General features: G+C 40.3%; 3 protein-coding genes across 7 annotated transcripts in view; 1 reads left to right on the top strand and 2 right to left on the bottom strand.

Annotated features, from left to right (window-relative positions):
* The window catches only part of FGF7 (fibroblast growth factor 7), a 60,028-nt gene extending 57,645 nt beyond the window's left edge, over positions 1-2,383 (top strand). For all 3 annotated transcript variants that reach the window (XM_083476043.1, XM_083476042.1, XM_083476041.1), the window contains exon 4: positions 1,327-2,383. In XM_083476043.1, the coding sequence (XP_083332169.1) occupies positions 1,327-1,521 (195 nt within the window). In that variant the 3' untranslated portion in view covers positions 1,522-2,383. The remainder of the gene's footprint in view (positions 1-1,326) is intronic.
* Positions 1-27,480, bottom strand: part of LOC310693470 (NAD(P) transhydrogenase, mitochondrial-like) — a 963,907-nt gene that overhangs the window by 839,168 nt on the left and 97,259 nt on the right. The gene's annotated exons all lie outside the window — the stretch shown is intronic.
* The window catches only part of FAM227B (family with sequence similarity 227 member B), a 116,434-nt gene that overhangs the window by 86,867 nt on the left and 2,087 nt on the right, over positions 1-27,480 (bottom strand). For all 3 annotated transcript variants that reach the window (XM_083475823.1, XM_083475824.1, XM_083475822.1), the window contains exons 2-10: positions 26,104-26,157; positions 22,862-23,120; positions 20,355-20,419; positions 19,296-19,340; positions 16,198-16,302; positions 11,376-11,474; positions 10,649-10,750; positions 9,294-9,420; positions 7,355-7,507 (exon numbers count right to left, since the gene is read on the bottom strand). In XM_083475823.1, the coding sequence (XP_083331949.1) occupies positions 7,355-7,507; positions 9,294-9,420; positions 10,649-10,750; positions 11,376-11,474; positions 16,198-16,302; positions 19,296-19,340; positions 20,355-20,419; positions 22,862-23,120; positions 26,104-26,157 (1,009 nt within the window). The remainder of the gene's footprint in view (positions 1-7,354; positions 7,508-9,293; positions 9,421-10,648; positions 10,751-11,375; positions 11,475-16,197; positions 16,303-19,295; positions 19,341-20,354; positions 20,420-22,861; positions 23,121-26,103; positions 26,158-27,480) is intronic.

Here is a 27,480-nt window from a genome sequence, read left to right as displayed (position 1 = left end):
TAAAAGAAAGCAAGAGGTGACAGGCTGGTCAACATCTCCTGCTTAGAGTGACTTGCCTATGTCTAGATTCCTTTATCTTTCCCTGCTCTTGCCTGATCTGTTCGCCTATTCCTTGCATATATGCTCTTGGCTTTCCCCATGATAAGCTATGCCATCCACATCTTGATTGGCTTCCTGATAATGATTAACAATTGACAAGCCAAAGGCCCGGTCGGGATGAAGAAGGTCTGGCCGGGACGAAGAAAGCCTGGCCGGAACGCCAAAGACCTGGCTAGGACGCCAAAGGCCTGGCCAGGATGCTGAAGGCCTGGCCGGGACGAAGGAGGACACAAATGCTGACCCCGATTGGCGGCACCCCCTGGGGTGTGCATTGTGTGTCGCGCACCCCTGGGCAGCGCGCCACAACCCTATGGGGGGCACGCCACACCCCCGGGACGAGCACCACGCCCCTGGGATGCACGTCACGCCCCTGCAGGATGCGCACTAGGATCCCTGGGATAAGCGCCGCTCTGGATGGAATGAAAACACGAGGACACGTGATATAAGGTTAACGGGCAAGAAAAGGCCACAACTTTATTGATTACAGCAAGTGAAAAGGTATTGGCTTAGGCATTGGATTACGTCAGCTGACTCCACCCCCTCAGAGAGGGGTGAGTCTAAAACAGGGGGGTTTATTCACCAGTAGGTGGAGCCTGTTGATGCTAATCCAACTATAAGCTCTCCCCTGATGTCACCGAGGGTCATGCCATGGCCTCCTGCCAAGCAGGCATCGGACAGAATACACGACTGCCAGATTCCTTTAACGGAATACCCAAAAATTGAAGGCATAGGCGATGGCCACACCTAGCCCTTCGACACACCACAACACATTATTCCAATGCCTAACCTACCCACCAATCCCACGAAAGTTGTGACGATTGCTACGAGGTAGGCGAAAAAACCAAAAAGCCTAATGCCAAATGGAAAAATTCCTACCAGGCCCCCCGGACAACCAGGGCGACCAACCTAAGGTCCATAGCAAGGCCAAAAGAAAACTGAGACTCTAAGGGTGTGGAGGGTGGGTGACTCGTGACGGGACGATGAAAAGTGAGGCCGGAAGGCTGGTGCCGCAGCAATTTGGGCTGCTAAACACGCCCCCTCGCAGGCACCTGGTTGGGTGCCTGCCCGTGGGCGTAGGCCAGCCAGGTGAGTGGGAGGCAGGGGGCTAACGCCCCCTGCTTGAGACGGAGTCCGGCTCCCGATCACAACCACTCCCCTCTCTTGCAGAAGGAGAGTCTTTTCAGCGTTCATGTGACCTATTGTCTTTTTTCTTTTTTCTTTTTACAGAAAGTATGCAATGAGGACTGCAACTTCATAGAATGGATTCAAGAAAACCATTATAATACATATGCTTCAGCAAACTGGACACACAAAGGGAAGGAGATGTATATTGCATTGAAACAGAATGGCGCCCCCAAGAGAGGTCAGAAAACAAGTAAAGAAGATATATCTTCCCAATTCCTTCCACGGCCAGCACCCTAATCACAAATCTATGGAGAACCAGTTCCAGCAAAATGTTTAATTTCATAAGGGAACTGTTTGAAAGTGCAAGGAAGAGAAGCTGGAATACTACTGAAAAACTGAACAAGCTGGACTTGCGCATTTATGTTTATTTTTAAGAGACTGCCTTTAAAAAAAAATGAAGATACACTACATCTGATTTAGTAACTAAAAGTTGTAAAAAATTGTAAAGAGTTGTACAATCCTCATGTTAGTATAAGAGTAGCTTTGCAGATTGTTAAGTTAAATTTACCCTTATGCATTAAGTCATGACTTGATTATCTGATGATATTTTATTTAAAATAAACCTATCTGCTTAATTAAACATGGCTGCTATAATAATAATGATGATAATAAAGCAGATGAAAATGTTATGTAAAATATGTCGGACTTGATGGCTGCTGGAATGAGTCTTCAGATGATCAAGTCAGTACTAAGCATGGAGGTGGAGCAGTATGGAATACTTTCCAGGAAAAACGTGTAAGTTTTAAAGTAATTTGAAATTGGATTTCTGCAGTATTCAGACAATAAAGCTAGTATGGAAGATGAAGGTTGCACCACTGCAATGTATTCATATGTATTAGTAAGAATGCCTAACGCTGCTCTGAAAGATGTTACAAAAATAGTGTATATGAAATAATATTAATAAGGGAAATGTATTTCATCTCACTTTCCTCAAAATATCCTTTTCTATAACGACGAAGTAAAAATTCAGACATCATATGGGTTTTTATGTAACATAACCTATCTTTTTATATAATTTCTGTTAGGGTATATGGCTTGATTTTTTTTCACCTATTCATGCTTCTTCTGTTAAAGCATTAAACTTTATTTTAAGTTATAATTGAACTTTATTAAGTTATTTAAGTTGATGTTATTTATAAAAAAACTTATTAAGCTGCGTCTGTTTCATATGCTTTTAATTCTAAAGAAGTAACAAAACAGTCTGTCTGAGCCACCTCCCCCGCCCCCCCCTCCCCACCTTCTATGACCAGACACAATGTCTAGTACATAATACTCTTGCCAATGTGCACTGGATGACAGCCTGCAGCCCTTCTTACGATGGAAGTCTCAAATAGAACTGCACCCAAATCCAAAAAAATCTAAAGCCATAGGGCTATGCACAAGGGGCTCTATTAAAAGATTGGACAAGGAACTTTTTGGAAAATGCTCTGCTTGCTGACTGACTCCGCCTCATGCTAAATTAACTAAGTGATATGATTGTTGCTTTTACAACTGAGCTGTGGGAGCATAGCCTGGCAGTTGTGCAAAGATGTAATCGAAATGGGGCATAGGGTTTTATCCACAGAGGGAGAAAACGACAACAGTTCCCGTTTTTTGCTACGCTATGATCCAGCTGTTCTTGGAATGCATTTAAATTGCCTCTGTTACAATATGGATATATAATATAATATAATATAATATAATATAATATAATATAATATAATATAATATAATATAATATAATATAATATAATATAATATAATATAATATAATATAATATAATATAATATAATAATTTACTATACTCTTTTCAGGAAATACTAAGGAGAGGACCCCAAAAAACTGACTGAAAGGCACTTCAAATCTAGATCTGAAATAATCTGCAAAAGACCAAATTCTGTTGCATGAAATTCTGTTGCAAAATTCCTTTGTTAGCACCACTTGAATCACCAGGGGAGGGGGTAACCAACCCCTTTGCTACCAGAGAAGCTGAATTGGCCAAAAGTAGGGGTAGTCAAGAGTTGGGCTTGTAGAAAGGCCTTTTACCTTTCTCTACACTGTTATTCATTGCCTTAAATGAGGGCATTTCTATTTGTAAGTATACGCACACAATAATATTCCCCTTTACACATTTAAATACACACACGTGGCTGGGAAGGAACTGAACACTGCATTTGTCAACACAACATTCATTAGAAAGAAAGAAAAATGTTTCAGCCACAGTGGGTTTCATTAGCTGATCAACTGAAGCTAGCCTTAAAATGCATACCAGAACACTTAAAATTAAACCCACAAGCATAACTGGGTTTTTAAAAACAAAATCCCTATTAAACAATTACATTTAAAAGCTATACAATCCAAAGGCTCTTAAGTCTCACTGACAGTTCTTTTTGGATTTTTAAATATTTCTTCTACGTTTGGTTTGGCAGGCATAACACTAGGCTCTGTCTATCATCATAAATCAAGGAGAAGAAGAGTTTGTCTCGCTTATGATCCAAAATAAATACCAGGAGAACAGCATTCAATAGAATTTGCTGCAGCAATAGGTAGTGATGGTCACCAATTCAGAGTGCTTTACAGAGGCAAATTCATGGAAGAGAAAGTAGTAACGATGTCTAAATACTATATTCAGAATCGGGGTCAGTATGCCTCTAAATACCAGCTGCTGGAGAATAATAGTGGGAACCATACGTTTCTCAGCTCAGTGGGACAAATATGTTTTCCCTACAGTTTAATAACTATTCTGTTTCACACTTATTTTTATAGTGGATATCAATATTCTAGTGCATGTTTCATAGCCTTGGGGGATGAGAGCATGAGACTCTTAATCTCAGGGTTGTGGGTTGAAGTCCCATGTTGGGCAAAATATTCCTGCAGTGCAGGGAGCTGAACTAGATTATCTTTGTGGTTTCTTCCAATTCTATGATTCTATGATAGTTACTTGACTATTAGAGTGACCATATTTCCCTCCAACATTTATCTGAGGAAAATTAGGGACCTAAGGAAAAGTTTGAAGTTCCAGGATCCAATCAGAAACCGGGACGGCTTCTCTAAATCAAGGACGTTCCTGGAAAATAGGGACACTAGGAGGGTCTGGAGTGATATTATACAGAATAAATTTAACAGTAATGGTGTTGCTTAGTAGGATCATATCAGAGCAAGCCCATATGAAAAATCTCTTAATCATACATTTTGGAGGCGTTACATAAAATCTTGGGCATGAGACATCCAGTCATGAAGGCATACATACCGCTTAAGTATTTCTAATGCTTTAAAACATATAAGTCTTAAGCCCCCCCACCCCAAAAAATAAAGTCTTAAGCATGCAACAAAATTACCTACATATGAAGAAAGTCAAACTTTAAAGCCCTTGGCCCTGTAGTTAATCTAATAATACACTGGCTAAGGGTTGTTAACTTGCAAATCATAAGGCATTCCAAGTACTGAAATTTTATAACCACTTACATTCCTGTTCTAGAATAGGAGATTCTCTCCAATTTTATTTGGAACGTCAGTATTAACTCCCCACGGTCAGTCTACCCTGATTCACAAACATTCTGCTCAAAATGTTAGAAATGGAAGCGTTGTAGAGATATCATCAATACTCTTGAAAACAAAGATCTGAGATAACAATCAGAAGAAATTGCTTAGTATTGCAGACCCAATCGCAGTAATTCCCTCCCCCAGGGAACAAAGGCGTAGCCTATGATAGCGGTAACAAACTGCACAAGACAACATTCCGGGGTTTAAAATTAGCCACATCTTTTATGGATATACATTGTGTGTATATCCATTCTCAGTCCCCAGCTGATGCTAGAGCAGGGTTGAGCCTGGGATTGAAGAACATCAAGATGTGGGTCTACATAGGTGGGCTTCTGAGGCTGCTGTCTAAAGCTCTATGGCCCTGTCTGTCCCACACTTGCCCCTAGATCCCTCTAATGGGCTACCTTGCAATTGCACCTGTTTTAGGATAGGGGTGCTGCACCACTTTAAGGTAAAGGTAAAGGGACCCCTGACCATTAGGTCCAGTCGTGACCGACTCTGGGGTTGTGGCGCTCATCTTGCTTTATTGGCCGAGGGAGCCAGCGTACAGCTTCCGAGTCATGTGGCCAGCATGACTAAGCCGTTTCTGGCAAACCAAAGCAGCACACGGAAACGCCGTTCACCTTCCCGACGGAGCGGTACCTATTTTTCTACTTGCACTTTGACGTGCTTTCGAACTGCTAGGTTGGCAGGAGCAGGGACTGAGCAATGGGAGCTCACCCCGTCACGGGGATTCAAACCGCCGACCTTCTGAACGGCAAGTCCTAGGCTCTGTGGTTTAACCCACAGCGCCACCCACGTCCCCACTTTACCCTGCTGCACCACTTTACTCTGCCCCAATATGTGACTAAGGATTCCATCCAATGCCTTATCCGCAAAAGTTGTGACTATTTGCTATTTGCAAAACCTCCAAACAGGGCCAATCTGTTAACAGGCAAATTCATTTCCGGCTCGAAATACAGCAAGCATTAATGAACCACAGCAAGGTCAATAAGTGGTGCAAGGAAGAAAAGGCCAGCATACAGACATTAAAGTACCAAAGTAAGGTCTACTGATTGACCTAACAGCAACCACCTGTTGCTGTTACCACCTTGGTGGCCCAGCAACCACCTGACTTCAACCAGTGGCAGGCTATCCCGGCCACCATTGTGGCTGGCTGAGGAATTCCCCCAGTGGCCGGCCTCACAATGGAGAGACCTTTGTTCTGTGAGGCCAGGGGTCTGGCGCAACAGGCCACAACTACTGCCCACCCAGATTCGGGGTAAGTGGCCATTTCATAACAGAAAGAGAGAAACAAGCTTTTTATTTCGTGAAGAACATTCAAACGGGGATGCATTTCCCCCATCCAAACTTGAGACTGAAACAATTTATAATTTATGCCTGGGGCAGAATATTTTGATCCCTGACCTAGAGCGTTTGGCATATTACTGTACTCCTACTAAATTAGTTTTTTCTAGGAATTACCACCTGAGCAACAACATTATCAAGTCTTTTGGAAACAGACAGCTATGGGAGGCACTCTTTATATATCCCTTTTTATGCACCTTGCAGGATTTGTATTGGGCATGTACATTCTGCTCCAAATTAAGGCGAATATTGCATGCTTTCACTAAGCTACACGATTTCTCCTTGTATATAAAGCAAATCTTACATGTGTAGAATACATTATAGCTCCCAACAAATTCTTAAACATGGTATTTTCAGACTCTATGCAAATGTTTGTTGCTTGTCATTATAAAATCTCAGACTGAAAAGATTGATTTTACAAAACATTAGAAAAAGGGCCAGACAAGTTGTTGGGAGAAGGGTCTTGTAATTTTTGCGGGGCTTTTCCTTACTATACTTAGAACATGGATGGGATAATTAAGAGAGTGTTCTCAGTACATCTAAAAGATTATGATGTGGCACAGGGCAACAATGTCTCCATGGTACAGGGGTTGGATTTAGACATGTCAAAGATGTGTTTCAGTTAAACACGTTGTAAATTTAAACAGGGAAAACAGGCAGAGGAAAAATGGGACTCCACTGTGCCATCTGGTGGCACAATGCTATATTGCATGTACAACGCATATAAATCACTTTTTCTTTACCAGTCTAGCTGAGTCCAGGGTTTACTTTGTGTTTTTAAAGGTTAAAACCACACTTCAGAGTTATGTAAAAAAAAATGTAATAGGGAATCAGTAGAAACACTCATCTATTCACTGTCCCATCTTCTTAAGAAGTGTGGTAACTTGTAACAGGCACCACAAAGTTCCCAGATGTCTTCAACACCAGTCCTAAGGTGAACCCATCACAACAGCTTTGTCTCAACATAAATGATGCTCAAAATCATTCCTTGCCGATATTGCATCCTGAACCCCAGGGCTGGGGAGTAAGTATTTTACATTTTGTTCTGATTCCTCTGAAGCAACAATAAATTACAGGGTTCAAATTTATTCTGAAGATTTATAATATCGATCTCTATTTCACTAATACGGTGGACAATATTATGCCAGTATTCTGAAACAAACATTCAATAACTTTTTAAGTTCTTCGCCTGGTACTTACAAGACTTTCCGATTGACCTCGTCTTAATCACAGAGTTCTGGAGTTTCAAACTAGATAACTTATGTAAGGAATCTGTTTTCTGCATTTGTGTCAGGGGCGCTTCCAACCAGAATAAATTCCATTTCTTCCAAGCAGATTTTTGTGGTCTGAAACCTGCAAAGCATAAATTAATGTGTGGTGTGTTTTAAAAAAAAGAACCGACAAGAGCTTTTCAGTTCTTTTGTTACCAAAGAAAGACAGAAAGAAAGAAAGGCACATGTTTACTTCTTCGTATACACTGTATCTTCAACAGCCAGCTGCTTTGTTGGCAAACTGGGGTTTATTCTTCATTCATTTTCTTTCTAACATTCTTCATTTTCTTCCTGGAAACTGAGAACTAACATTAGATGGATATTTCTAAAGAAGAGGCATAATGCTTTATGTTGTCCTAGTTTTCTTAATTTTATCACTTTTCGCTGTAAATTATTCAGACATGAAATTAGTTGTCTTTGGTGGTGGATTATTTGTGTTCACAATAGGAACTAGAGAGGCTATCTTGCAAGTGTTATAACCACATAAGAATACATTTGATCACCATGGTTGTTATTTGAGGGGGGAATACACACTGAAAGGTTGCTGGGGCAGCTCTCTAAAGCCTGCCCACTCTGAGAACTATAAAGCACATTTAGTAGTTCCTATCTGAGGAGGTCTACTTCATTCCATGCTTGCAATTATTTTGAATGACAAGCATTATTTCAATGAGGATGTCATCATATCAGTAACTGGGGCGTAAGTTTTAGTCATTCAGTAACACTTGTACCATAAAATTAAAAGCACAGCTGAAATTACATTTGGTACTTCCCAAGACAAATCCTTGATACATATTATACTCATGAAGCACGAGTTTTAGCTGTGTCACTTTAACAGCATAATTCTAAGCATGTAAATTCCATCGAGCACAAAAGGATGGTACTCCCCAGGAGGACTGCATTGTGACAAATTCTAAAGAGACAGTTGTGTTAATACAATAATAACACTGCAGCCCCACCATATACTGATTTGCCTATACTTGTGAATGTAATATGTTTTTATTGTATTTAATTCTGAATTCTAAATTGCAACTCGCCCAAAAACCTGCCAGTGAAGGGCAGGTAATAAATTTAGCGATAATGAGAATGACAGTGAGAATGGTAATAAATAGTAGTAGTTGCTTGCAACAAAGAGCCCATAAAGTATTGGGACAAAACTACATATATAGCACTGAAGCTCATCACTTCAAATGTCACCAGGGCATCATAAGTTTCTAGCAAGTAGGAAGGGTCCACTTTTCATGAGGATCAGAGTATTGAATCATAGAATAGAATCATAGAATCATAGAGTTGGAATAGACCACAAGGGCCATCGAGTCCAACCCCCTGCCAAGCAGGAAACACATTGGAGAAGGAAGGTTTAAGCATTCCTTCCTCAGCTGTAATCCCACTGAAAATCTTCCCAGCATTAGTGTGTGTGTGTGTGTGTGTGTGTGTGTGTGTGTGTGTTGTTTCTGCAGATTTTACTGGGATTGGAGCTGAGGAAGGAACAGTTAAACCTCCCCCTCCCCCACTATGTGCTGCTGTTTCAATGAAAACTGGGTTCCTCACCCCACTATTATATTTTCTTAAACCTTGATTAAGAATGATGCATTTAGCATGCTATTTACTTTGGTCCTTAAAGTCTGAATTGTTGTGGCATAAGCTCTCATCAACTTGAAAGTTTTCATTTGCAAAAATATGTATTGCAATACATTTGGAAGGTGCCACAGGACTCATTGTTTTCATTATTAAAGTATTAGTGTTATTATTTTTTACTATTCTGTAGTACTGATGCTGACTGGGATAAAATGCTGAATATATAAAGTTATGTAGAAAAGATCTTTCTAAAAAGTCCTAATACCATAAATTTCAAAGACAAATTATGGTACCTCTTATCCACTGAAAAACTAAATCCATTAGCTCCTCTTTAAATTCGTCAGTGAAACGAAGACGGGATTCAGGAAAAGCTTCACAAAAAGTAACATAGATGGCTTGTGACAAGCAGTCAGGGTACATCTGCCAAAGTACAAACAAAGCTAAATTTAAAACATTTAAAGTTGGCAGTGAGTAATATAAAGAATAAGCAAAGTATAGTTAATAACAAACTCAGACATTTAAACATAGCTGAATCATTATTTGTGGTGAAATGAATAGTTCTGCCAATGTGCGAAGTAAGTAAGCATGGCAGCTAGCTTAACATCTTGTGAAGCAATGTACAGATAATACTTTTTAGGTAAAGTAACAAATTGGGGGGGTTACTATTGTACTATTTATCATCAAAAACTACGGAGAGCAAAAAAGCTTTATTATGGATATTATGTGATGTTTCCTTGTCTCCACAAGCAGCAGCCAAGGAGACAAAACCTGTGATACATGGTTTGGAAAACAGTTTATTTTATTTTATTTTTGTTACAGTATTGTTGCACCATGTCAGAAGTGACACCAACTACCTTAAACATGATTGTAACAAAGAACCAAAAACTTAAAACTGAAATACAAAAGGGACAAAATCTTTAGTCCTGTTTGAAGGCAGTGGAAGAACCACATATACCAGAACGATGTACAGAGGAAGAAACAGAAGTAATAAAATGCAATAAAGTACATGTAGCCCGAGTACAATACTTCAGGCCCATGCAGAGTGGGGGTGGGCAGCCAAGTATACTTGCCCTCGGCCTCAGAGGACTAAACTGGCTGGGGGCCCCCAACCAGGGACCAGCTGCTTTTGTTTGAGTTTATAACTTTATTCTAACAAGATGCCCAGCCCAGACCTCAAGACAAGCTCTGCAAGTACCTGTGATAATTACACATTATCACATACGTGCCGTGTTTCCCAAGCCTGTATATAATACATTATTTTTCCAGCAACGTTACCTGGGGGTAGTAAGGTGACAGTACCCACACATCCCATAAAGTGTGGGTTGGACCTTAGACAATGGCTGAGGATGCAGTCACTGGCATCAGTATAAAGAGTGACCATAAAAGGGCTTGAAGGCAAAACATAGGAGAAACAGCTAAAGGATCTGGGTATCTTCATCTCCGAAAAGAGTTTAAGAGGCAGCATGATAGTGTACAGAATAAGGATATACAAGGTGAGTCCTTTAAAAGAGGCCCTGTGGATACAGAGTACACATGTTCCACAGGGCCTCTTTTAAAAGACTCACCCTGTATATACAGTATAAGGATGCCAAAGGAATGCACTCTGGGGCAACAATCACGACTGAAAAATACCTATTAGTGTCTTTACCTGAAAGAAAGGATCTTTTATGAAACTGGGAGTACTCAAGAGAAGCGCCACAAAGCTGTCTGATATTCTATCAAAAAGGTGGTCCTGTTCAGCTTGATCAGGCTTGAAATAAATCCGGAAAAGGTATTATTAGCATTAGTATTTCATTGCTTCACTTAGCACCGATTTTAAACACAGGTGGTAGAAATAATGTATGAATTAACAGGAACTTGAGAGTGATCATGATTGTGATTTTGGAGCTAAAAAGGTTACATGACATAGGAAACTAACTCTCTCTCTCTCTCTCTCTCTCTCTCTGTGTGTGTGTGTGTGTTTTGTGTGTGAGAGTGAAAGAGAAGTGGAATTTTTGTAGTTAATGTTGTACCTTCCCCAAGTTGCTTGCTTTCACTTTTTGTTGCACTGATAACAATGGCTTACATCTCACATATGAAAAGCCCAGGCATGACATAAGGGTTATAGCATTTGCACACACCCTGGGTGTCAGATTTAAGCTCTCTAGTATGGGTTATTTACCCCACAAATGCAACACTCTTTCAGGGTTATTATCACTCTGTGTGGGACTTATTCTGTTTGTCTTTCAATACAAATCAGTCAAAGGGAAGCAGTTATTTAACACAGAAGTCCATGTATGTGAGCACAGATTCATTCATGATCAAGAAATTTTATATATTCCAATTACGCTTTTTAATTTGGATAAGAATGAAAATAAAGCTCTGTGTCTTCATACCTTGAACTTGTGAAGAAACCACCACCAAAAGCAATCCTGTAAAATTGCAAGGGATGCTTCAGAGATAAACAATTTCTTCAGAATTTTTGTATCCACTCCCTGTTAAAAAAAAATGAAACAACATAATTACAACAAAGTGATGAACAATACCTTTTTTATGCAGTCCCAAACATATATACTTCAAAGGGAGTGCCCCGATTAAAGAATGATGTTTTTCCAATGTGGTGTTGAGCATCGCAGACTTGACTGATAATCAATTTGATTAAAATAAAAAAATTCCTTCCAGTAGCACCTTAAAGACCAACTAAGTTAGTTCTTGGTATGAGCTTTCGTGTGCATGCACACTTCTTCAGAAGGCAACAATCTGAAGAAGTGTGCATGCACACGAAAGCTCATACCAAGAACCAACTTAGTTGGTCTTTAAGGTGCTACTGGAAGGAATTTTTTTTTATTTTGACTATGGCAGACCAACACGGCTACCTATCTGTAATCAATTTGATATTGTTGTAAGTTTGGGGAGAGAGAGAGAGGGACCCCTCTAATCCCTGCCCCACTCCCTCAACAGAAAAAACCAGGGTTGAGAGTAGAGTTGGGAAGTGATGAGAACCAGAGGAAAAATCAGCAAACTGGAAAGAGTAAGAGTCATGTTTGATTTCTGTTTGAATCTATGGCTGTGGCTATGGGAGAAACAAGACTCTTTGGTGGGTATTAATGCTGTGAACCCCTCCATTGTAGGCTCAGGTTTTATATATGTGTAAATAAACCATATATCATATACACTACAGTCTCTGCTGTACCTCATTCCAAAGGAAACACGAACTCTGGGTAAGTGCCTGGAGCTGACCATAAGCTGAGCATTTCCATTCTATAGATCCTTATTTATTATCTTGCACCACTTGGAAATTGGGGTGGTGTGCAACAATATATTAAAGATATGAAGTTCAAACTCCTTTTTAAAATGGAAAATGCAACCCCAGGCGGCTACAATTGTGAGAACAGAAGCAAGAAGACGGGATGTATAACTACTTTATTAATCCTTTTGTTATGTACTGAGTTGAATAGGCTCCAAAAGGCAGCAGTCTGATTGGTCCTAGAACAATAGGATTCAGAATGCAGCAGTCTGATTGGTCCTAGAACAATAGGGTCCAGAATGCCGCAGTCTGGCAACAGGAGCCAGCCAATCCAGCTCCAGGTGGAAGTGAATCCGCAACCAGAATGGCCTACACGTGAATCCCGGAATTAGCCAATCACGTGGGGCCCATTGTGTAAATAATGTATATAAAGCAGAAATTCTGGGGGAACATTCCATTCCTCCTCACCACTATGAGCTGAATAAAGAGCATGAAATCCACTCTTGACTCAGAGTTTATTTCACCTTTCAACACCAGCCACTTCTCACCCAAACTGAACCCTGAGTTGCTCTTCATAAACATGCATCAGGAACCACGCATGGGGTGGGGGTGAACACACTGTGGGGGAAGGACTTTGACAAGAAAAACAGCTGGCAAGGAAGTTGTTAAGAAGCTTCTTCTGCTCCACTCCAAATTGCTGCTCCCTAAAGCTGCTTTTCATTTTGGAAAAAGTAGGGGATTTGTAACATACATCTATATGCTTGCCCAATGCAACTACTGTTATAAACAATTAAACATACAATCCTATGCATGTCTACCTACGGTACCACCTCTCCCGGTATGCCTCATTTATGGACCTTAAGGTCCATAAATAGCAACACCCTAGAGGTCCCGGGCCCTAAGGAAGTTAGATTAGCCTCAACCAGAGCCAGGGCTTTTTCAACACTGGCTCCTTCCTGGTGGAACGCTCTGTCTCATGAGACCAGGGCCCTGCAGGATCTGATTTCTTTCCGCAGGGCCTGTAAAACAGAGTTGTTCCGCCTGGCCTTTGGCTTGGAGTCAATTTGATTCCCTCTCCCTCTTTCTTTTTTCCTTTCTCCTCCTGTGATGAGGCTGCATTTTAATGTTTCAATGTTGTATTTTAATCTTAAGTTGTATTCATTCAACTTGTTTTTATTATTGCTTGCTAGCTGCCCTGAGCCTGGCCTTATTATTATTTTATTATTATTACTCAGAAGTAAGCGCCGCTTACCAAGGGCACTTTTTTAAATCCAAAAAAGGAGTCAACATTTGACCTGCGTTGCTACAATTGCTATACTTGGTGTGGAGGGCAGCCCAAAACAGGATCCCTTCCAAACCGCCTGGGGTGGTGGGAGTCTGAAGCCTCATGATCCTACAATTAGGTCCCACGATGTAAAAATAAGGAAGTGGTCATGCAAATCGACTGTAACCTTTTGAGAGGATCTTGGTGGACTTGTGATGAAAAACAAGGCGTCTGACAGGCCTAGGCAAATGTCACTGCATTATTTATACACAAGTCATGCTTTGGAAAATTATTTTTACAGCATTGAACTTAACAAATTATAGTTCATTATGTCCTTTGCTATGCATCCACAAGATTATTTGTCACTCCGCAGCTGCAACCTTATATAACCCTTTAAAAACTGACCCCAAGTAATGCTTGGGTCAGTACTCATTTTCTCAATAGCAAGCAATCATTTTATGCACTGCAATCATATAACTTTTTATGGGATCTTAAAAATTGGCCTTGACTGTTGGTATTAAATTTAAAACCTTCCATTTGGATTTTTAGATCCTAATTAATTTTTGGCTTCTTAAAGACAGTATTTGCAAATGCAAGTCTGGCACAGATCTATAAGAATATCCGTTAGTTAGACCAAAATAATAATATTAGCTCAAATGGGTTAAAGTCATTATCCCCCCCCCAACCAAAAATCTGGTTCTTCTCATACTTTATACTACTTGGCCTTGAACAAATGACAAGAAATGAATAATGGCTGCAATAAATAAACCTGACACCTTGTCAAAATGTGTAAATTCAAGGAAAAATGCAAATCCATAAAATGACATTATGCTATAAACATGCAGTAATTATCTTAAACTAACATTTACTGCCTGCTTCAAAAATATTAATAGAGAAAAGAAAAAGGGATGATTTAAAGTAACAGCTGTACAGCAAAAATAATTTAGATATATTCAAATAGTATTAATGTGAAAGTAACAGCCAGGGTAATATATTTCTTTGGACCAAAAAAAATGTCAAAAAGTACTGAGAAAGCTTCAAAATTTTCCATACTTCTTCAGTCTGAATGTTATACAGTGTTGTACAAAAGTACCCCCCCCAAAAAAAGTGAGAAGCCTAATCTGCAAATTTTAAGGTGGGAGTGCATATATTATGCAGATTTATGATACAATTCTATTCCCAACATTCCTGGGAGCAGGTATGTATAGAATTGCACTGCAAAATAGGTTTTGCAAACAGATCTTAGATTGTGTTGAACCAAGAAGCACAATTTCTGTTCTGGGTTTGGAGATATAGACTCACAGATCAGTAAGGATGGCAGCCCTCACAAGTGCTGAGCCTAAGCAATGGTGCTGATCACCACTCTGGAAACAATGAGCAATGGGAAACAAACATAATGTTGCCATACCCTTAACAAGTAACTGCTGCTTGAAAGCTGTTTATGGATTGGTAGGTGTATGAACAACCCCCATGCTCCATATATGGTTACAGGTACTGGATAGGGTTGTTTTGTTGTTTGTTTGTTTACCATGTTGTAGTATCTTTTTCTTTTGCAGACCTAGAGCCCAAATTGAAGGGTGATGATAAAAGTGTTTTATTTCTTTTTTAGCTACTGCTGATTTTAATCATTTTTTCAGTATTTTTAAATGCCAGTTTTAACCAGTTTACTGACCATTTTAATGTAAACTACCTAGAGATTTTCTTATTATCAAGCAATATTATCAAGCAATATATATTTTTACAAACAAATGCTTGTAAGCATTGTTCTCTTCTCCCTTATAAAGCTGGAAAACAACCAGGGAGGGGAACGACGTTACAATTCTAAAACATTTTCAGATTTACAATGTTAATATGCCTACTAATGAAAAGTTTAAAATACCACATATGAACTTACTAAAAGAACAAAGATATTCCAAGGATCAATTCTTATGTTTCATCAAACGCTTCTTCTTCTTTAATCACAGAATAATATATTATCAGAGGCTGGAGCACTTCCATTTCCAATAATACACAAAATGTTACTTGGATTGAAAGCTATGTCCTTTCTGTCATGAAGTCACAAAATTATCACAGGAACGGTTCTCCAAACTTATATTCTCCAAGCAGGTAGCACACAAAAGAGCATACCAAAAAGTCTAACAGCAGGCCCAAGAGTTTGTGTTCTTTGGGAGGCCAAGCTAGCAAAATACTTATAGCAACTGGGAGATGGATCTGGCAACCAGCCAGCCTAGTCATGTGCTCCTGTTTAACAAGGCTCAATTAACAACAGCTGCTCTGCTGAACAATCAATTCATGACACTTTCCTCACTTGTTAATAAAATGGAGTGAATTAATCACTCTGCATATTATGTTTAATGCTATCTGAAATTTATCATTATTTGCAAAAAGAAAATGGAATACATCTTGCTAAGGGAGGTACAGAAGGATGTATAACAGCAGAAGACCCAAAATATAATAGTGGGAGACATAAAATGCTTTTTATGTGGATTTTAACAGTGGACAATAGAATTTCATATGATGTAATTGGCTTCCTACTGACTTCAATGTATAATATGTCTCAAGTATGTCATGCAATCTTAAAAGAACTGTTAACATTTTTTTTCTTGCTTCAGATACAAACCACATATCAAAATTGATCTACCTTAAGCTCTAAAAATATTTTACATCAGCAAGTTTTGCTACCTAAACTGAAATACAAAGTTTATACCTTGAAGGTTTGGACTTTAAGAACTGAATCCCAGAGTTGTGCGGGTTCTAGATGATTTGGTAGTTTCATGACTTTCATTGGCTTGAAACCAGGGAACTTGTAATTCTAAAATGAAGAAGAAAATCCACATTAATAACTATGCTTCTAATTGTTTATCTCAGAAAAATGTGCTAGTTCTGAAACTTGGTATCAGTAAGTTACATGAAGTGTACATTTAAAAAAAGCAAGCTCAGAACTATCCACTTTTTTTAGACAAAAGCAGCTATGTTCAGGTTACAATGTGAAACCTCTTTATTTTAGGTAATAATCAGAGAATCTGTTGGTTGTTCTGTGACTTTTTCAGCTTTAGCTTCTATGCTGATGATTCTCATTAAGTTATAAATGCAAATTTTCTGTAAAATAAAAGAAACAAAAAAGGAGCTATACAGGATCCTGATCAATATGGAGACTCTGGCACCCAAAGGTTGAACCCTCTTCTTCCAGTGATAAAGGTAAAGATAAAGGGACCGCTGACCATTAGGTCCAGTCGTGGCCGACTCTGGGGTTGCGGCGCTCATCTCGCTTTATTGGCCAAGGGAGCCGGCGTACAGCTTCCGGGTCATGTGGCCAGCATGACTAAGCCGCTTCTGGCGAACCAGAGCAGCACACGGAAATGCCATTTACCTTCCCGCAAGAGTGGTACCTATTTATCTACTTGCACTTTTACGTACTTCCGAACTGCTAGGTTGGCAGGAGCAGGGACCAAGCAACGGGATCGGCAAGTCCTAGGCTCTGTGGTTTAACCCACAGCGCCACCCGCGTCCCTTCTTCCAGTGATACTTTCCTGCTAAAAATCCTCCCCCAGCAGCAATTTGCCCCAGAGCAGCTAAGGAGAAGGCAATGGAATGGATGCTGCAGAATTAATCCAAATATCAAGTGGGCTGCTTTTTCTGAGGGGAAGAAAGACAGCAGCAAATTCTCACCATTATTATTTAAAAGGTTATGTGTATGTTTAACATAATGTTAAATTTAACCCCATGTAATAGTTAACAATCAGGAGTGATTTATAAAAGACTGTCTCCTCCTCCACCACCGAAATTATGTGTAAGATCAACTGTCCTATGATAAAGAGCCAGGAGAAAGACAAAAGCACCACCACATGTCTGATCCTGAGTCAGCTCACAGTTGTCCCTTCTACTGCTTCTCTCCCCTAGTTTCAGAGGAATTAAACATTCTCCTTGTGCAAGAAGCTTCATGTTTGTTTATATGCAGTGCAATTTTTCTGGGAAAAGAGGTGTCGGAACACACAATGAATACTTCGTACCTGTGGGACTGCCTCTCCTGGTATGTCCCACAGAGGACCTTACGGCCTTCAATCAAAAGCATCTTGGAGGTCCACAGAGAGGTTAGGCTGGCCTCAACCAGAGCCAGGGCTTTCTCGGCTGTGGCTCCGATCTGGTGGAACACTCTGTCACAAGAGACTAGGGCCCTGCGGGACTTGACATCTTTCCGCAGGGCCTGCAAGACAGAGCTGTTCCACCAGGCCTTTGGCTAAGGCACAGCCTGACCTCCTCCTTTGGTAATTCTTCACAAAACTCTAGCCCAATGGTTGCCATCAATTTGATTTGAACTGATATATAATGAATTGTTTTTTAGAATGCTGTATTATTTTACTGTTGTTAGCCGCTCAGCTGGGGAGGGCGGGATATAAATAAAATTTTATTATTATTATTCCTTTGTTCCCTTATAGTGGCAAAGGCGCCTACCTGAGAGGTGCCAGAACTGAGTTCCTGAAAGTTCTGGCTGAAAAAAAAAGCTCTGACATATTTTATGAGTGCTGTGAGCTGCTTTAGGCAGTCTGGTCTAAAAGGAGAATGCAAATTTAACAGATGAAGAGGGGGAAACAATTATTCTTCAGGGGCCCTTTTGATAGCTCCACTGCCCTCAGAAGTTTGTGAGGTTGTGATCCAGGAGAGATAGAGCGTGGAAATTACTGGTGTTCGTTTATCCATCCTAAGTCCAAAGTGGAAATCAATCCAATTAATATAATTGGTATTTGCTGTTGTTGCTTTCAGTCCACATATGATACATCTACAATCCTATGGTTCTATCGTAACAGATTAGGTGTTTTCGTCATTTGCACTGCATTTTCTGTGCACAGAAACGAGTGAGGTGGAATAACATAATGACAGCTTAATTTTATTTTTGTAAACTGCTATGAGGTGTTTTTTTTTTTACAATCAAGTGGCTAGGGCAACCCAGTCAGATGGGCAGGGTACAATTATTATTATTATTATTAGTAGTAGTAGTATTAGTATTAGTATTAGTATTAGTATTTGTATTAATGAATTTAGGACATAAATAAATTTTATGAAATAGTAATTCACATAATTATGTAAATTACAAACGTTATGTAATTTCACCACAGTTGACAGCAAGATTACAACGCAGTTTCTGATGGAATGCAAACAGCGCTGCATGTCACGAAAAGAGAGCAAAATGGAAATACTTACTGCCACCTAGATTGGGAGGGGGCGCCATTTGCTGCACAGCGCAGCTCAAGGCTGAAACAGGGGAGAGAGGGGTCCACACGCATGGCCGGGGGGAGGGAGGGGCACACTGCCTCCTGGCTGCACATTTTCCTGGCACAACCTCCCCCCCTCAGCCATTCAGGAGGAGGCTGAGCAGTGGACAGAGACCTGAGCGGTAACTGGACTGCCTTCTTTAAAGGGGAACGGTGCCCAGTTTCTTGCCCCATGAGGACCCAACTGCCATTGGATCACCCACCCTCCCTCCCATTTTGTTATGTGTATGTGCTTCAGCTCAGTGGTGAGTGGGCTGAACTGGCACGGATATTGCTATAGATTATTTGGTTGCCATATTAGGGGGCCAGGGAGGGATTTTCCCTGCAGACAAATTGGCCCATCTGCAGGTTTTCACCTGACTCACAACAAATGTCATAGCACGCCTTCCAAGACACAGCACTGTCAGGAATGTCACACATGACCCATGTCAAGGGGGTCCCCTACATGCTAGGGGGTTAGACTTGATGACCCTTAGGGTCTCTTCCAACTCTACAATCCTATGATTGACTTCTGCAGCATATTTGGTACAATTACCTCAACTCTTTTAGAACTTGTGTGGTCTATGGTATCTGCAGCAATCTGAAATACATTTTAAACAAAATCATTGTGTCAGTATGCTAAATGTACTGAGTGGTAAAGGTACTATCAATATTTTGTGGCAAAAATAATAATTGCTGAAAATATATGAAGAAAAGAAATGCTGTGAAATTTGAAATTATCTGCTATGAAAAAAGGTGGATTCTCTAGGCAGTGTTGTTACCTGTGTGGGCATATAAAATTACTCAAGGCCTAACTTTACTTGGAGCCAGGTGAGAGAATTAGTGATGATCAGAGAAGCACACATAACTAGCATCTGGCAGCATCTACAGTATAAACATATCAGAGCTGATGTTGAATACAGTGCTAATTGTGTTAAAGTTGTACCGTTCTGAATACGAGCAAATTTTCCCACTTCATTTCTTGAGCCACTACAAAAAAAATATGCATAGGCATACTTTAAGTAAGATGTCTACCTGCTGCAAAGTTACTAGTGTCTGTAAATTAAGAATGAGGAGGCTGTGGCCCTTCCAGTTGTTACTGGATTCCAACCAGTGCAACATCTGGTTATACATACCTGCTGCATATGCAGGAGAAGGTGGTAACATGATGAAAACATACTGGGGTAACAGAATGGACTGTATCATCACAGGTGGAAGGTGAGAAAATAACAGTTCTGAATGCACCTCTGTGTAACAAAGCACTTTGCAAAGCTAGCACAGAAAGAGCAAAAGTCAGTACTTTCCCTGATATGTTCCTTTTTTTTTTAATGTGCAGGAAGCATCAGACCCCCAGTGGAAGTCTGAAATGGGAGTCCATTCTACCACCTCATTATGCTGATATTATAGCCCAAAATGTTACAGTGATCCATGGAATTTGTGTTTGGTGAGGTTGCTGAGAATTTTGTTTAAAGAGCCCTCTCTGGCAAGTGAAATATAATCATTTCTGCACTTGTTTCAGGGATACTAGTGAGGCGATTCAATTTCAGGAACGTTATCAGCTGGCAGCTCCTAATGAGTAAAATGGGGTGTATGTATTAACCAACGAGTACAATACCTGCACTTTCTTCTTTTTCTTCTTCTTCCTTGGCAAACTGCTTGTTGCTTCAGAAAGACAAGCGTCTTGAAAGGAAGAAAGTATGAAGAATTTAGAATGTATCACTAATTTTCAATTTCATGAAACAAATACAGATTTTGGCCATAACTGCATTTTCAAATATGTGTAGTATAGAAATCTTGGTTCACTGAAATGACCAGCCAGTGATCTGGGAACTGAGCTAGATTCCTGACTTATGCTAACTGCCTTACCTATATGTATATATAGGCTGGACCATATATAGGCTGGACCACAGACCCACTTTCAGCACACAATTGTAGATGACTTCCCACAACCACAAATTCAAATTCTTACATACATTTACTCAGCAGTAAGTTCCACTGAATGAACTTGTTCCGTAGTAAATGTGTTTGTAATGAAGTCTAAATTGCTCCTAAATTGTTTTTAAGGAAAGGTGGGGTACTTCAGGGAGTAATGCTAATGGCTAGAGTAAGACACCACTCATATTTTGGGGGGAAATTTTGTTAGATGAGATGTAAACTTGCTTTGAAAACTCACTTTGGCTATTAAGGAAAATATATCTCTATTGGTGTAAGCCAGACTTCACTTCTTGAGCCTAATGTTCTGGGCAGTATATGTTGTCTAAATATTACCAGAGGATAAGAAGCTTGTGTTAATTAGCTGAGTAATGTCAGGATGTGTGTGTCATCAACAGCAGTTTGGTGAATTACAACAGTTTATTATGTAATGATCCACTGTGTAGTTTTCTGAATTTAATTTCCCTCTGATCTCACTACAGTGGTACCTCGGGTTAAGTATTTAATTCGTTCCGGAGGTCCGTTCTTAACCTGAAGCACCACTTTAGCCGCTGTGCCGCCGGAGCATGATTTCTGTTCTCATCCTGAAGCAAAGTTCTTAACCTGAGGTAATATTTCTGGGTTAGCGGAGTCTGTAACCTGAAGTGAATGTAACCTGAAGCGTATGTAACCCAAGGTGCCACTGTATTTACAAATATATCTATATCTATATAATACTTCGTGCATCTGTTGAAGTGGACTGAAGTCAATGAAAGCTTATAATAAATTTATTTTAAGGTGCTGCAAGACTCAATTTAGTTGCATTCAATGCAGCACTAAGTGAGTCATTTAGCATTCTGCTGGCAAAATTTGCCAGGGGGATGTTGCATGAGAGAATGCATAAGCTGATTGCTGGTAACTTTGTTGTATAATATGTTGTGCCACTGTCACATTGGATTTCTCTGTTGAACAACATTAAAACTCACCTGCCCACTAGCACTAGACCCCTTACACTACCATAGAGAGAATATTGTGAAACATTCTTTTGTTTTGCTGAAAGAGACTGGCACAACTCCCCCTTTGGATATTATTTACATAGCTCCAGTTGGAACGTAACACGAAGCCAAACGATGACTTAGCATGAACAAATGACCTCCCAGATATAAGGCCATAGCTGCTTTGCTCATCCTCCATTCCTGATGCTGCTCTGAGCTAAGCCATGGTTTGACTTGGCATTATAGCTAAACCTGGGCTGATAATTTAGTTCCCCTATGCAAATAAATAATAAATAAACATTACACAGTTAAAATCTGTTCCTTCAAGCAACTGAACATTAAAAAATAAGGATATGTTTCAAAGTGTGAAACTTATAACGGGGTGGTATGCAATTGGTGTCCCTTCACGGACAGAAGGCAATGAAGAGGAAGGCAATTTTCAGGAATTTTCACTCAGCATTGCAGCCTCCTGTACACCACCAAAAATCTGCTCCAGAGGGCGTGTGTACTGAGGTTGCAGGGAGGAAAAGGAATCACTTGAAATTGTCTTCCTCTCTGTGGATGTCTTCAGCAGAAGTGAAGGAGGTGAGGACAGGTGACCCCACCTAGGCCCGAAGTCACCCCCCCCCCCAAGCAGGCTCAAAGCTTTTCAAAATCATTTTCTCAGCAGCTAAGCATCTGCTCATTTGCTCTGCTGTTGCAAGGCTAAATGTTATTCTTTTATCAGTACGAGAAGGCTTCAAAAGCTAATGAATAGGCTCTGTTCAAAGCAGGCCTGAGAACTGACTTTTATCTCATTCAGTTGCAACATCTTTGGACATGCTGAACCGCTCTCATTCCGATTTCCTGGGAAGGGTGCCAAGAGTCCCAAAAGAGTCCCAAAGACAGGAGCTTTCTGTTCATGCTCAGGGGAACTCATGAGGCAGGACTCTGGAAGAGGAGAAAGGGGAGGGAACTGGAAGGGGAATATATACTCTGTGCAAATGACTGTGAACTCGTGCTTGTTTGTGAGTTATCACACTTGCTCCTTCTACCAGTTAATGGATGGTAGAAATAAAGCTTTTTCTCTGAAACTATTCCTTGAATGTCTGTTGACTCCCATTTTCCCTTTCCCGGGCGCAATATTTTTTCCACCCGAGCGCAAAGCCTCATAAGGCTACAGAAGGACACTAATTGGATATTGGCTGTAACTGATAACTCAATGGATAATTATTACCTTGTTCTATAAAAACACCCTCTTGGTCATCTTTTTCTGATTCTTTAGATTCCAAATAAAGTACGACATCAGCATGTTCATGGACTCTCATTTTGCATTCATCCATTCTCTTTTCCAAATCAGTTATAATTTTAGTGGATATTGGAGCATTGTCATGAAGAAACTTGGTAATAGTCTCCAAGGCATAGTCTTTTTTTAACTTGGCAACCAAAGGCTGAGTATCCATTTCTGGCATGTAGGGAAACCGTGGCCAATCATCCTGCAATAATAACAGTTATTGAAAATCTGACAAACAATAATGTTAAGGAACAAATATTTATATATACACAGAGACACACCCATACACCAACATGCATACATACACAGAATCATCAAGCCAAAATTAAGCACTTGCTTTCTTTACCCAGCTTACTTGAATACCAGAGGTTAATGTGTGTGCTTACAGTAATACTTCCACTGAAATAAATTTTATTCACGAATGCTAATAGATTTTTAGAGTACAGTGGTACCTCTGGTTACGTACTTAATTTGTTCCGGAGGTCCGTTCTTAACCTGAAACTGTTCTTAACCTGAAGCACCACTTTAGCTAATGGGGCCTCCCGCTGCTGCCGCGCCACCGCCGCACGATTTCTGTTCTCATCCTGAAGCAAAGATCTTAACCCGAGGTACTATTTCTGGGTTAGTGGAGTCTGTAACCTGAAGCGTATGTAACCCGAGGTACCACTGTACGGTGATGTTTAACAAGTTTGTGAATGTTTTGCTAAATAATGGATTTACTGTTGTTAGCTACCTTGAGTGCCATGTGTAGAAAGGCGGAATAGAAACTAAGGTGGTAAATACGTAATAAATAAAACAAATGGATCATATATTTTTTCTAGTATAGTATTGCCCACACCTGTCTTTAGTAAGTTCTCTCATACGCCATCCAGAGAACATAATCCCGGAATGAAGTAATACATCTTTTGTCTAGGTGGTACTTAACACCCACCAAACTAGCAAAGATGTACAAAATGAAAAATAAGAACTGTTGGAAATGCATTGTAAAAGAGGGAAATTTTCTTAACATGTGGTGGTTGTGTGACAAGGTGAAGACTTTTTGGGATAGTGTGTATAATGAGTTTAAAAAGATATTTAGGTACACCTTTTATAAAAAACCGGAGGCATTTTTGCTAGGTATGGTTGGAGAGGACATAAAAAAGGAAGATCTGAAATTCTTCCTGTATGCCACAACAGCAGGAAGACTACTCCTCACACAGAGATGGAAACAACAGGATATTCCGACAATTGAAGAATGGCAACAGAAAGTATTGGAGTATGCGGAAATAGCAAGGCTAACTGGAAGAATTCGACAGCAGGACGATGAGAAATTCCAAAAAGAATGGTCCAAATTTATGGTATATTAGAGAAACTATACATAAATAAAGACACTCATAGGACAAATAAAACTCATAATGTTTACTGTAAACATTTGGTTAGACCACAAGATGTAATGCTGTAATATAATAAGGAATGTATGTCTAAAGTATAATACAAAAATTTATTAAGGAATTATAGACATTTATAGAATGTATATATAATAATCACGCTTAAGAGCAATGTAGAGAAGCCAGAAGAGGGGTGGAGGGAAGTTAATTCGGATAAGATATAGATTGAAAGGAGAATAATATTGTTAAGCTGTATTGTGTTTAAGATATTTGGGGGGGAATAAAAATTATTGGAGATGGGGGAGAAGTTATACATCTTTATCTGATCCTTCTTCTGTAGAGCTTAGGTTTACTTAAATGGAGTTATCACATTTTATCTTCACAACCAACATAAGAAAAGCATTGGTGCATAGATCAGCCCAAAGACCTGATTAGTTCTCAACATTCTGTTGCTCAGGGTGGCCGACGAGATGCCTATGGGAAGCCCACAAGCAGGACATGAGCACAACTGCCCTCTCCTGCTTTTGATCCCTGGCAACTGGCATTCAGAAGCATACTGCACAAGATTCATATCTATTATGAGCATTATCCATTGTTCACATTATCTTGCATGAATTTCTTTAAGCCTCTGTCATGGGCCTGGGCGTGGGGGATTGGTCGAGTCAGAGAACAGAGTAGCAGCAAACAGGTAACTCTGGGTAAGGATCTAGTAGGCTGGGTCAGGAGAGCCCAAGGAAGAGGATGCTGGAGAGGGTTCTTGTGATGGTGGTGGGGTCTGTTGCCCCATTCCATCTTCCCATTAGCCTCCGCAGTGCAAGATATGGGCTGCCCCTCCAGAGCTGTCAGAGGCTGGTTCCAGCTCATCCACTTTGCCTTTCATGCCACCAATTCTGCCTCTGGAGTTGTCAGAAACCACATCTAATCCTGCCTCTCCAAGGGAGGTTACTGCCGCACCTGTCCCATTTGCCTCCAATGAGGCAGTGATGCTTCCTCCATTGCCTAGGTCACAGAGACACCAGTGCCAGCATGAACAGATAAGGCAGCTGCATCCTTCTTGGAGAAGTGCCACATCGCTTGCCCAGTCTAAAGACCAGAACTGCTTGCCGTGCCAAGCTGTGCACATGCCAGGTGTGTTGTTGTTGGATCAACGTCTTTGCTTGTATAGTCATGTGTAGCACCCGCTGTGCTTTGAATCATCATTTTGCCTATGTATCACATGATATGAGTATTCAAGATATTGGTAGAAACAACCATCTGACTTCAACACTGAGTGGGAGCCAGGACATCTAAAGGTATCTAAGTAGGCAGCTATTACTTCATCTTGCAGCAGCAAATTTCAAAGTCCCAACTATGTGTTGTGTAATGTAGGTTAGGTGAGAGAAAGTGAGTTATCCAAAGCTGCACACTCAATGACCTTTATGGCAGAGAGAGGATTTGAACCCTGGTTCTCCCTTGTTCAGGTCTAGCACTCTATCGAATATATCACAATGGTAAAATCGGACAAAATGTAAGGCGATGAAATCACTAAAGCGTAAGTTCCAAAAAACAAATGGGTAACAACATCTACATTTCTTCCAAAACTTGCATATGAAAATTGTAGAATAACCACAGGAGCGCCTTTCTATGTAAGCTTTTCCAATTCTGCACTGTTCTTACATTCCACTGCCTGAGGGCTTGAAATGCAATCCTCATTTAAACTTGTTTCTCAGGGTATACATTCGTAAGGTCCTTGCTCAAAACTTTGTTCTCCCCAGACCTAACCCGCCCCCCCCCCAACACACATACATACGGGTATTATTAGTTTAAAAAACTACCTACCAACTTCTGAGAGACTAAAAATTCTTCAAATGTGCGAGGAGGCTGCGGCACTGCCTAGAAACAAAGATACATTTGTATTACAAAAGAAACCCTCCATAAATGGTGCATGCCAGTAAAAGAAATATAAGGTGCTCAATTTAGCAACAGTAAGTCTGTGATGTCTACTGCTGGGTTTTGATAATTAGTATCTGAAAGAGGGAGCCATTACATTGAATAGATAACACTGAAAATAAAGGAACACAAGAAATTATGCAGAAGACTAACAAGAAAGGAGAGATACAGGGCTGCTTTACACAGCCACCCAAGCTGGGAATCCTTGTGCTTATTTGAGGTTCAAATGCATCAGCCACTCCCAGAGCTTATGTTTCTACCTCCACTGTCAGTGGTACTATGCCTCACTATACCAGTTGCTGGGAATCACAAAGTATGAATGCACTAATGGGGAATGCCTGGTGCTGCCTAGGAATTTAATTTAAAAAAAAACAAAGAAAATTCTGATTTTTAAAAGGGCTGTGTGAGTTTTGGGGCTGTGTGTGTGTGCGCGCATGCACACACACACACACACACACACACACGCACAGGGTTCTGTGCATCCAACAGCATCCAAATATGGCCAGAAACCACCTTTCCACCTTGGAAAGCCTTGCTTGTAACCGTCACGCCAAATTGGGTAATGTCATGCCAAAGCCACATTTCAGTCCACCACCTTGTTTCAAAATGATGCCTGGCATCCAAATGTAGACTAAGAGCACTGGCTCCCCCTTGGGAACCATCAGACCGAATTAGGCGACAATACCTTCAGGACCATCCAACTTGGCGCAGGTTGGGCCCATTACACCAAATCTGGCAATGCCCCATCCAAAAGGGTTGAGGATGTATTCAGAGGTTGGCACAGTTTGGACTGATCATGCCAAAAACCATGTGAAGTCATGCCAAAGTCATGTTGTTGTGAGGTGTTTTTGTTTTGTTTTTGAGGTGGGTGGAATCTAATGAAAGATTCCATTGTTCTAGCAGCCAGACAATGGCCATAATGACCCTACGTACGGGTTGTTAGTATAAGAAAGGAAGCTGCTCTGTGCCAGAGGGGAAATGGGTGTATAAAATGCTACTGGCCATAAAATATTATACCAAATACAAGACATAGATTGAAACATTGCCTTTTACAATCTGGCTGCAGTTCTGATCCATCAAAAGCCATAAAAGCCAAAAGCATCTAGCTGTGTTTTTTTCTTCCATTTAACAGCTAGAGAAGAGATCCTCCCAATGCAAAAATGAGCTGGTTTGTACACAATTATTTTGTAAGCCACACTGAGTTACTTTCTGTAAACAAATCCAATAGAAATAAAATAAACTGGACTACTGAGATGGTTAAAAAAA

This window comes from Podarcis liolepis (genome assembly GCF_965112155.1).
Source record: "Podarcis liolepis genome assembly, chromosome: 14".
In the NCBI taxonomy this organism is placed as follows: domain Eukaryota; kingdom Metazoa; phylum Chordata; class Lepidosauria; order Squamata; family Lacertidae; genus Podarcis; species Podarcis liolepis.
Note: the sequence above shows the minus strand (reverse complement) of the source record. Positions and strands in the feature narration are given on the sequence as shown.